General features: G+C 32.2%; 1 protein-coding gene across 3 annotated transcripts in view; it reads right to left on the bottom strand.

The window, feature by feature from the left end:
- Positions 1-12,471, bottom strand: part of TENT2 (terminal nucleotidyltransferase 2) — a 63,233-nt gene that overhangs the window by 13,683 nt on the left and 37,079 nt on the right. For all 3 annotated transcript variants that reach the window (XM_055436253.2, XM_055436250.2, XM_055436252.2), the window contains exons 11-12: positions 7,807-7,850; positions 887-1,023 (exon numbers count right to left, since the gene is read on the bottom strand). In XM_055436253.2, coding sequence (XP_055292228.1) covers positions 887-1,023; positions 7,807-7,850 — 181 coding nt within the window. The remainder of the gene's footprint in view (positions 1-886; positions 1,024-7,806; positions 7,851-12,471) is intronic.

Here is a 12,471-nt window from a genome sequence, read left to right as displayed (position 1 = left end):
AATATTATATTGGTTGGTTTTGCCATACATTGACATGAATTTGCCCCGGGTTTACATAAATTCCCACTCCTGAACCCCCCTCCCACCTCCCTCTTCCCTTTATCCTCCCTCTGGGTCACCCCGCATGCCAGCCCCGAGCATCCTATAACATGCACTGACCCTGAACTAGTGATTCGTTTCACATATGACAACATACGTGTTTCAATGCCATTCTCCCAAATGATTTGGGAGAATGTTTTTTATTACAAATTTTAAGTTCCTATAAAATATATATTCCAAATTATATAGCATCTGCAAGGAGATCCAACCAGTCCATCCTAAAGGAGATCAGTCCTGGGTATTCATTGGAAGGACTGGTGTTGAAGCTGAAACTCCAATACTTTGGCCACCTGATGCAGACAGCTGACTCATTTGAAAAAACCCTGATGCTGGCAAAGATTGAGGGCAGGAGGAGAAGGGGAGGCCAGAGGATGAGACGGTTGGATGGCATCACCGACTCAATGGACATGGGCTTGGGTAAACTCCAGGAGTTGGTGATGGACAGGGAGGCCTGGCGTGCTGCGATCCCATGGGGTCACAAACAGTCAGACACGACTGAGTGACTAGACTGAACTGAACTGACACAGGACCAACACATTTATCCAGGTCTTACTATATAAAGAGATAGCTAAATATAAAAGGGGATCACTACTGAAATCAACTAATAGTAGGCTTACTATCATTTTTTTATTAGCTTGAAACAGGATTATAATTAGGTATTACATTTTATAAACTACATATTTCTGAACTAGTTTATAACAGTGAAATTGATAAATACAGTTTCTGACCCAATTTGTAGCATTCACTTATATACAAACAAATATACACAATTCGAAGTTTCACTTACTCAAATTCTGTAGCATAATATTTAAGAAAGCCCAGTAAGAGGTCCCCAAGGTTTGATTCATTCTTTGAGAGGTAAGGAGGAACATTACATGGCGCTTGATGTACAAGGTGCAACTGTACAGAAGGACTAAAAGATTCCTATCAAAAAGAAAAAGGAAAAATGTGTGAGGCCATTTAAAAACACACCCCCAAAAAAAACCTTATAAATCCTAATATAAGGCTGTCTGGAGAAGAGAGAATTTTCTTTATGTTGGCAATTTGGAAATTTGAAGATTTTCTCCCAGTAAAGATTTCAACAATGTATTGACTAAGCCAGAAAGAACCTGAAAAACTAAGATATTCTAATCCTCAACTGAGGTATATCACTCAGTTAACCAAATGAATTCTTATGATAGCAAAAGAGTTTTTAATTCATAAATAAAACCTTACAGTACATACCAAGATTCCATCCAATAAATATAGATTTCTTCATAAATATATCTCAAGGTAAGAGCTTTTTCTAATTGCCACTTAAAATTTCTCGCAAAGGTCATAAAAGTTTAATATATAAATAGTACTGACACTGATTTTAAGATTTTTTACGATTTTTTTTTCATTTTTCTATGCTGCATTTTAGAGGGAAAAGAAATAATGTTTAACACAAACTGAACTTTAAAAATCAAATCAGCAAGCAATGTTGAGCTATTCACTTTTAGTACAATATTCATAAAGAAGGATATCATGTGCTTGCATTCCAGGCCCAAAGAAGTCACCTATTAGAAAGAATACCAATGAGTACTTATTCTTTCTGCCTATGGAACGCCATTCATTTTCATATCTGATCTTTCCCTTATTAGTAGTAAGTTATGGCTCTAAAATAAACTGAACTATAGAAATTCTCAATACATATCCGTATGTTAGAAAATACTTTTTCAGATAATTTTCGCAGTGCCCTCAAAAAAGGTTTTCTATATTCTCCTTTGCCACCCAAGTAGAAACAGATTTAAAAACAAAAGACCAAAAAGACGAACTGGTTAACCAGACATCAGAATGACTACTACAGGGTTCTCAACTATCCAGCAGATCAAACTTGGGTTTATGGATATTAATTCTATTAGTAAAATCTGATAACCCCAGTAATACAGAGAAATAAGGTAGTACACCTATTTAATGGTAGTCTCAAAATTCATCAGTAAAAAGAAGGGGGAAGAAAATAAAAACATCTTCTCCTCCTGCCCCATTACCTATAATTTTATCAGTAATTTTAACTACCAAGAAGTGATTATCTTTCTGCCAGAAGAAAAATCCTACTCCAATCACAATTCACAAAGATGGCATTCCTAAAGGTGGGACTTGCCTTACACGTCTAATAGATTTAATATTACAGTTTATGACCCAAGTAGAATCTTATTTACCCCAAAGACTAGGGGGAGTAGGAGACAAGCGCTGATTTGTAATAGCAGAAGGAAGAGCAGGTCTCTTGTCTTACGCTTAATTTTTTCTCTTACTTGTTAAGCATAAAATTGGGCTTATGACTTTATTTAAAAGTGTAAAGTTTAATATTCTCCAGCAAATTAAACAAAAAGGTGTAAGTTCAAATGACAGGAAAAAGAAAAATGGGTCACAGTTTAACAATTTCTGCTCTGAAAGCTTATTAATTTTGATTTCTAGCACTTAGCACAATAAACATTCAATTTACAAAATGAAGCTGAAACAGAGCAGCCATTTTCTTACCTGAAGTTTAAAACTGTCTGAGCCTCCTTTAAAATTTCTTTTTCAGTAATTTAAAGAAATACATCAGTAATTGTGAGATTAAAACTGTAGAGTTGTAAGACCTATTGTATTAAAATGCTGAAAGACCCTGGTCAGTGTTCTCTTAGCACCACTGTTCTTTTTCAAGATTATATATAAAAAGGCTCATATCATACCTACTGAGGGAGAACTAAAGGAGAAATACAAGCAAACGAAAAATAGGATCCAACTAAAAGAAGCTACAAGTAAAAAGGAATTCTATTTAACCTTAAGTAATCCCCATTTTTGGTAATCATTCATATTACAGAAAGATTTTCTGCTTTAAGAAAAATTTTATCCAAGTTATTTCTTTAAAAGGAGCTCCCCAATTGCATTTATGTATTGAAATAGGGTATGTTACTTCAGATAGGATGAAGGTGGGCAGAGTTTAAGCTAACACATTAGAAAGCACACAAAGAGTAACCCAAAAGCCAAAGAAATAAAAGCAGCCTTTCAAACTACAATCTTAATCCACAGAAAAACAATTTAACCAATACAATATAACACCTGTTTCTTACAGCTTTTTTTTCCTTTGGATTGTCGATCTTCACTGGTTTAATTTTTTAACAGAAAAATTGGTTATTATTTTTTAAGGTTCTGTCTTATTTTGAGCTTCTGATACCCAAATATGCAATGACTTAATTCCTAAAAAATTTTCCAAATGATATTTATTAATGCTGAAGACACATATCTTCCATTTCTCTTCACAATACCAAGTTAAGAAAAATTTAAATAAGTAACCTCTCGAAAACATCTGAAGTCTCACTGTTTCTGTCCATACAACTGCCTAACAAAAACACCTTTTGCCAGACTCCATCACTTTCTGAGGCTGTGTCGTAATCTTCAAAGTCCAAAATGTGGGCAATTAAGCACTTTCTGGACTACATTAAACTGGGTTAACTTGTTTACTTGGTAACTGTTCTTTAAAGAAAGGTATAGCTTAAATGAAAGATGACTATTTTCCATCTCTAGGCAAAGAAATGGAGAAGGCAATGGCACCCCACTCCAGTACTCTTGCCTGGAGAATCCCATGGACGGGGGAGCCTGGTGGGCTGCCATCTATGGGGTCGTACAGAGTCGGACACGACTGAAGCGACTTAGCAGCAGCAGCAGGCAAAGAAATATAAGCTGCACAATTTTCTAAGAATATGAATTATTAAAGCCTAGAAAGAAATGTTGAGGAAGATCTCAAAGAAAAGGATAACTGATACAGAGCATTTAAGTGGAGTTATACGTGAATAGAGAAAGAACTAAATGATATACACTGAAGTTCTACCAAGATTTAACTATATGCAGATCATCATTGATAATTAAATTGCCTTTAAATTTTATCTGATATGAGATCTTCCAACTTTTGAAACGAGTTAAAGTATTTAACATAAAACAGAAGTACTATTATGAAGTGGTGAAGAGCCTGAGTTCTGGAGCCAGGCCTAGGTATGAAACCTTGTTCTTCCATTAGCTACTTGAACTTAACCACGTTACCTAGCTTTCCAAAGGTTAAGTTCCAAGAGGTAACATAGAGAACTTCTCATAGCAGGGAAAAACAAAGTTTCATAGCATTTGTTAGATCTCTAAATATCCTAAAATTTGGAAAAAAAAAAAAGGTTAAGCTCCTTCATCCATAATACAAGGAAAATAACAGCATTCACAGGGCTGTTATACAAATTATATGATACAATGTATATGGAAAGAAAAGTAACAACAGTATTACCTAATTATTAATTATTCAGTATATGCCAGGCATCATCATTATTTTAACTGCACATCTACACTAACACACTATGGTTACCTCTGGCAACTTTCAATGTATTACTTTGGAATTAACTTTGGTTTCTGAAAACAGGAAGATATCACTAGGGAAGGAAACAAATATAAGTTGTCTTGATAAATCTACCTAGCGTAAGTGTAGGTAAATCTCATAAAATGCTTACATTAAAATAAAAATCCCTTCATACCCTTAATCTGAGTTTATATATTTAAACTTCTCAACTTCATTTCTTTAACTCAATAGTAAACACTCTGTCCTCTAAAACTGATGTTGCTTTTTTAAGTCAATAATTAAGAAGTAATAATCAATGATATATATCGTGATGTAGTTTTCAAAGATAAATGTCTGTTTTATCCTTTTCTTTCATAATTCAGTATCACAACTGAATTGAAATATTACACTTTTTAATACTTTCTAAATTTTGAAAAAACATGACAATGACAAAAAATATTATATTGAACAATATATTTTTAATCCTATTTTAACTATATCAGAGAAGCTCAAAATTTAAAACATTCTTCCCTTGTAAAGTAGTTAAGAAAGTTTTTCTGTCACTGTAAAGTTTTTTTAATTATTCTCAAACTACAAGCTGAAATTTTGTCATATCAGCTTTTCTTAAAGGAAGGTATACAAATACATCTGTATAGGAACAATTAGATAATAAATAAATAAAATGTTGTAAGCAACACAAATTGACTACTACTATCATTCTGCCTTTCCCCAGGCAGCATAGTATAACAGAAAAAACACCAGTTCCTGTATTCATAATTTGTGACTAAACAGCTTGGATCAATCATGTAACCTTTCTAAGGAGAATACTTTATATTTGCTTAGGACTGAAGACACTGAATATAAAAGTTATATGTTCTGATATAAATAAGTGAAAGTTGCTCAGTGGTGTCTGATTCTTTGTGACCCCATGGACTACAGTGCATGTAATTCTCCAGGTCAGAATACTGGAGTGGGTTGCCTTTCCCTTCTCCAGGGGATCTTCCCAACCCAGGGATTGAACCCAGGTCTCCCACATTACAGGCAGATTCTTTACCAGCTGAGCCACAAGAGAAGTTCTCTGATATAAAATAGATAATAAATAAATGATAGTTACTACTAGTAATAAGAATCAAGCTAATTTAATTGCTCCATCTGATGGACCACCGAAAAAAATGCTCCACTGATCGGCCTATAGGTTTCATACAATACAAAAAAACCTGCGGAAGAGTAGGTATTAAGTCCTTATCCATGTAAGTATCAATCTTACAGTAAAGGTAACGTGGCTTAAATATTTAGGACAATGCAACCACACATGAAAGCAAGTTAAGATATTCTTAAGTCCAGCAGGGCTTGCTATTAATACTTTTCAAAGCCTTGGAGCTGGGCTAGTATTAAATCTATTTCCTGGTTTCAGGTGTAGACATAAGATTATTAGCAAAACAGGGTAGAGAATATAGGTTTAGAGGTAGTGCATGTGAACAGAAATCAGGACTCAGTGATGGGAGAAAGCTAGGTGATTAGAAAAATTAAACACAAAAATAAAAATGAGGCTCTTCAGAATATACTAGTAAGAATTTGACTATCTTATCATAAAAGTAATGCTTCTGCTTCTCAGCATAATGATATTAAACTGAAACTTAATCAGCACTTTATATTAGTAAAAAGAGTTCCATGTAGTACAGCATTTTAAGTAAGATTTCCACAGAAGTATCTTTCAAAACACAATAACAGATTCGTTAAAGGAGAAGTTAAAACTATTAAGTCCTTTGTATGTTGAACAATATATGCAGCTCATGCTACACTGAAACCTAGGTGTTTAAAGAACAATAAAGTTGGGACAATAAATGAAATAGTAAACACCCAGTCATTATCTCTGACTTTTCAGTATGAACTAAAAACTCAATACTTTATAGAGGGAAGAAAACGTTCAAGAATAGGTCCAAAAGTTCGTTACTTACATTTCTACACTTTCTGAAGTCTTCTCTGTCATACTACTGAAAAATAAATACTGATACCCAGCTATACTATACATTCATTATAACAGTTCTTCATAGTAGAAATTTATTTTTAAAAGGAGGAAGATGAGAATGATTCCAGAAGGTTCTTTGTGTTAAATGGTCTCTTCTCGTAGACGACCCACCATGAACTGAGAGGCCCCTACTGCAGCAAGACTCTCTTTACAGTGAACACATATTATCCAGCATCTCACATGTGAGCATTACAAGAATAACTGAGGTTCAAAAACAAGAACATCACTTCTCAATCATCAAAGATTATATTACATTTAATTTAGATTCTATGTCAATATATTTATTATATTTTCTCATACTTATAAAATATGTTCTTTGAAAAACTTTGATCACTCAACAGGGATGTTATGTCTCCTATACAGCATGACTAGTAAGTTTAGAAAACTCTTAAAAGTTTATTAATTAACAAGTAAAAAATGTGGCTTTAAAAGGCTGGTCAAACATTCTACACAAGCAGCTTAAATATTATTTCCAAAAAAAAACCAGTAACAAAAATGACTATGGAGGAAAACAGAAATGGTAAGACTTATATAAATAAAACAAAGAAACAATGAAATCTGGGGGAAAAAAAAGAACATTAAAACTAGAAAAGAAACAAAAATATTCATATAGATTATTAATATGTTTGTTACCTAGGTTTCCCTAAACTCAAACTGAGTATATATTAAACTTTTTCTAGTAGGCACACTTCATTTCTTAAGGGTTTCTAATTAACTTCACCAGGATTCTTAATAATGTACACACAAGGACAGTGTACATGTTAACTCTTAGAATGTTACTTGATGAGATCAAACGAAACATTAAAAGGTTATCCAATTGTTCAACTTTTTAGCGCAGATGGAATTCCATCATCTCAACTTGCTGTTTGTAGCAATGCTTCCTAAGGCTCACCTGACCTCACATTCCAGGATGTCTGGCTCTAGATGAAATTGTTTCCCCTGATTTCAAATTACACGTATGTTAAGCTGTAAAACTTCTGAGCTACTGAAGAAATGTTCTAAAATTATATTTTAAAGTAACATGAAAAAAACTGGTCTGAGTGCAAATGTGCCTTCACCAGCTAAGTATATTTAATTCCCATTAATGATAATCATGAGTGTCATACAAAAAGTTCCATCATTAACATAAAGGACAAGTTTGTCTGCCAATAATCAAATAAAATAGCAGAGACTTATGAAAAATTATATGAAACATTTTTAATATTCTAGTGGTCAATGTTTACCTCAGTCTATGTAGAAAATATTATCATTACTTAGAAGGTAACTATTTCTACTTTTATATTCACAATAATATTGCACATAATAGTTCCACATACACTTGTCATAACAGGTACTATAATAATTTATAAGAAACACTTACTGGGTAAATTTTTTGGATGGATGGAAGGATGGGTTCAGGTAAGGCTATAAAAAGAAAAAGTTTAAAGCTGCCGTGATTCATGTAATTCACTTTACAAAGCAATAATTTGTCAGCTACCCCCAGGTATAAGACTACATGGGTTTATGCTAAAATTCAGCAGTTTTCACATGTTTTGTGAAATTAATTCTGATCCCTAAAAATTAAAGTTCAAAATATATCAAAGTTGACATTTTAAGGCCTATTAATGTTATGTATACTTCTATGTAAAACAATGTTCCTTACATGGTTTTAGAAAAATAGATCATCAATAAATGGACACACATTTGGTCCAACATTAGACACACACACACAAAATAAGCAAGACAAGGATTATACTACAGATATTAAACAGACATTGTTAAGATGGTTTTAACTATCAAAAAAACTTTGAAAGTACAGTCCAATGGCACTACATCATAAGAATAACAGCTCTATCATAACTGTTTCTTTATTATTTAACTTCTAATAATAATATCAAAATTGAGATAGTTGTAGAAAGTTGATCTACTGAGAAAAAAACAACTGAAAAAAAAAATCTTCAACTTCATTTATATATTATAAAAAAGAAAACCTCAGCAAAGTTTAGAAATCTAAATCAGGAGATCTGTATCAATCCACTATAAAATAAAATTTTATACTAAAGAATCACTATCTTCATATGTCACTGTATTTTTTAACTGCCATTCTTCATCCTTCAATAGCTTTCCCCAAATCCAACTTCATTAAATGCATTAACTGTAATTTCACATCATTATAATGTAGATGGAATAACACAAAAGGCAAAGTGTTTAATACTTACAATATAAGAAATAACTATAAAATACAGTATCTTGAATATGGTAAGATACAAATAACACATTTATAAGATTTCTTTAAGATTAAAAATCAATACAATACTCCACAGTAAACTATGTGCTTAAGAATTATAAATACATTATATATACAGCTGACCCTTGAATAATTCAGGGTTTAGGGGTGCCAACCCCTATACAGTTGAAAATCTGCATGTAACTTTATAGTTGGCTCTCCATATCCAAGGTTTTAAATCTACAGATTCAACCAACTATAGATCATGTAATAAATACTGCTGCTGCTGCTACTGCTAAGTCACTTCAGTTGTGTCTGACTCTGGGCGACCCCACAGACAGCAGCCCACCAGGCTCCCCCGTCCCTGGGATTCTCCAGGCAAGAACACTGGAGTGGGTTGCCATTGCCTTCTCCAATAAATACTGCTATATATATATATATAAATCTGTAAGTAGACCCACACAAAATTCAAACCTATGCTGTTCAAGGGTCAACTGTAATTAAATAAATTCAGTAACAAAGAATCATTAATTCACTTTTAACCTGCTGTTTAGCAAAAATTTTTAAATGAGTACTGGAATACATTAATGAACACAAAATCAACCATTATGATCAATTTACATGGTCTCCAACTCTGATTATAGATGTATAAATTTTTACCACATAGTACAAAGTAGGATGCTTTATTTAAATCTCTTTTCTGTATTACACTTCACTCCCAAGTTGAAAATTAGAACAAAATAATAAAATAAAATTAGAATAAATTTCCACGATAGTACGGAACGTTCACAATATACGACTAAGAATATTAGGGGAAAAAAACTCACCCATTACTTACCAGAATCACCCTCAGGAAGTAAGGCTACATATTTCCTTTCCCTAAAGGCATTCAAATGCTCAAATTCTAGAAGACCCTACAAATAAACTCAAGCCCCAGTCACTTAATCTTAAATGTCTCTTTATTTGTCTAACATTTTAATAGCATTTTAATAATTTTCACTATAACACAGACATCAAATTGAAAACTCTTACTAGAAATTAGTTTAAGTTTTAAGTCTAGAAATCTAAATTCTGTACCCATTAAACATTAAAATAAAAGATTAGAAAATTTTTAAAAAATATTATCTCATTCTAGTGACAGAATCATAACTAGAATGCTAGGAGAGAAAAATAAACACAAACCACTAGAATAGGGTCTTTCAATAGATAAGGAGTCTTTAGAACTAAGCAATGTGGAAGTTTTTGAGGGCAGGGTTATCGTTCAATAAATTCCTTGCCTTAAAGATATAAAAATACTAGTCATCAGAGAAGCAATTAATGTACTCTGGCAATTATTTATCAATGCTATCCTGATAGTAACACCTTGAAACATTTAGTAGTTTTTCCAAATATTTTATTCCAAAGCAATATAGATTCTGGAAGGATCTCTGTAACATCTATTATGACATCTATTTTGAAGTCATAATATTTTGCTCTCTCAAAAGCAAAATAAGACAAGTTTATTATTTAAAGATATGATCAATAGATAATACCTTGAACAGATTTAATCTATACAATTTTACTTTGCCTGCATTTCGAATGAGAGCTTTCTTGTCAGGCCTTCACTAATTTATACACATATGTGTTCCATGCTGATTCATCAAAGATTACACTAATTAAAAAAAAAAAATCCTCAACAACACTAAACCACCACTAATTTTGAAAATGCAAGAACAATTTAAAAATGCCTAAAGATAGATCTATACCTGGTTACATGGTAAACAGTCCGCGACTATTCATTCACTCATATTATTGTTTCTAACCAATTGACATTTTTGCCTTTACAATTAACTCTTAATATTAGATTGCTAGTAAATTCTCTTCTCAATGAGTTTTCCCCTCATGCTTTCATGAGTCATATTTTCAAGCATATGTAGTTTGTAATTGGGCTTCCCAGGTGGCTCAGAAAATAAAGAATCTGCCTGCAATGCAGGAGATCCAGATTCTATCCCTGGTTTGGGAAGATCCCCTAGAGTAGGGAATGGCTACCCATTCCAGTATTCTTGCCTGGAAAATTCCAAGGACAGAAGGGCCTGGCATGCTACAGTCCTGATTGTTGAACTTTATGCTAGGAAATGCATTAGTTAACCTTTTCAACCTTTCTACATAGAGAGGACCCATTTCCTTTCTCTGTTCATGGCAGAAAAGACATTAAAGCATTTAAAGTTAAATGAAACTTAAAGGTCATCTTATCTAACTATTAGTGTTACAGATGAATATTAAGGCCAGCAAGGTAGAATTACTCGGCCAAAATCACAAAAATTAGTTAACTGTGGCAGAGCTAGAACTGTTCAATACACCTGAAGACTTGCATAACAAGAAAAGCAATTACTTATTTCAATCTAATTTATTCTAGGGAGGAATGGGTTAATCTGCCAAAATACAGAATTACACAGTCTGGGTAGCTGATATCTTTTAACAAATACCTAGAAATGGCTGATTAGAGTGCCATAAATTACTAATCACCTTAGTAAATAAGACCACTTTGTCAAGAATAAAATACATTTAACAAAATCTAAACCAAATTTTAACATGATTTTATTACACTGGTAAAATACTAATTTTTGAATTTGTCTTTTTTTTTGGCCACGTTGCACAGCATGAAGGATCTTAGTTTCCCAATCAGTTATGGAACCCAGGTCCTCTGCAGTGGAAGTGTGGAGTCAACCACTAAAGTCCCACTAATATTTGAATTATTGCTTACAAAACCTCCATGGGGCCTCTGTGATTAAAGTACATTTCCTAAAAAAGCAATCAAATTAAAATTTCTAATGTAACCCAAAAGAATGGAGGGATAGAGCACATATTGTAAATGTTCACGCATGCTGTACGTTTTAGTCAAATCTAATGTTTAAACCACAACTAAAACTAAAAAATGAATAGACACTAGGTGGTAATACGTGTTAGCCATATTATTCTTCATATATTTTGTAAAATAATTATTTCTAAACAATTCCATTTTTCATGAAAGTAAACTGCAATCCACAAAACAACAGAGTTCACTATAAAAGCATCAAAAGTAATATGTTTCACACTGAACTATAAAACTGAACAAAAATAACTGGTGATACGTAAAGCAGCATCTAAAACAGCCAACATCATGTTTCAAATCGCTTTGGTGTGGCAAATCAATCATCAAACTAGTATATATCCAAGACTGTTCAGCAACAAAAATATTATAATTAGCTTGAAATATTTTAACAACAGAGGAAGAATATCTAACCTTTCTGATCATCACTGAATCACAAAATTTTGGCCCATTTAAACTATTTTAAGTCTCTCTCAGAATCTGAAAAAAATTCATTTGATTTCATTATTCAGCTAAAAATATACTTATTATGTATTATAAAATATCTTTAAGTACAGTAATATATAAAGAAAATAAACACTACTGTCTATAAATAACCCCAGACAAATTTCTGGCATGTACCTTTTTAATATTTGTATACATATGAATATACACATTCATAGCAACTATTTTTTTAATAAAATTGGTATTTTATTGTGCATGACAGCATATCATGAATTTCTTTCTATTTCAATAACTTTAAAACATGACTTTTAGTGTTCATATAAATTTAATATTAAGATATATCATAATTAATTTAACCATTAAATTAATGGTATTTTTATATTAAACTATTTTTAATCTTTTATTATTTCAACAAATACCACAAAAATAGCCTTATATAAATTCATATAAACATCCCTCATTATTTATCTGAGGATAAATTTCTAGATATGAAATCACTGCCTGAAAGGGTATAAACATAAATATTA

The sequence above is a fragment of the Moschus berezovskii genome, chromosome 9, assembly GCF_049115385.1.
Source record: "Moschus berezovskii isolate FMDL1 chromosome 9, NW_MosBer_1.0, whole genome shotgun sequence".
Taxonomy (NCBI): domain Eukaryota; kingdom Metazoa; phylum Chordata; class Mammalia; order Artiodactyla; family Moschidae; genus Moschus; species Moschus berezovskii.
The sequence above is the reverse complement of the archived record's forward strand: the minus strand, read 5'-3'. Positions and strand labels throughout refer to the sequence as shown.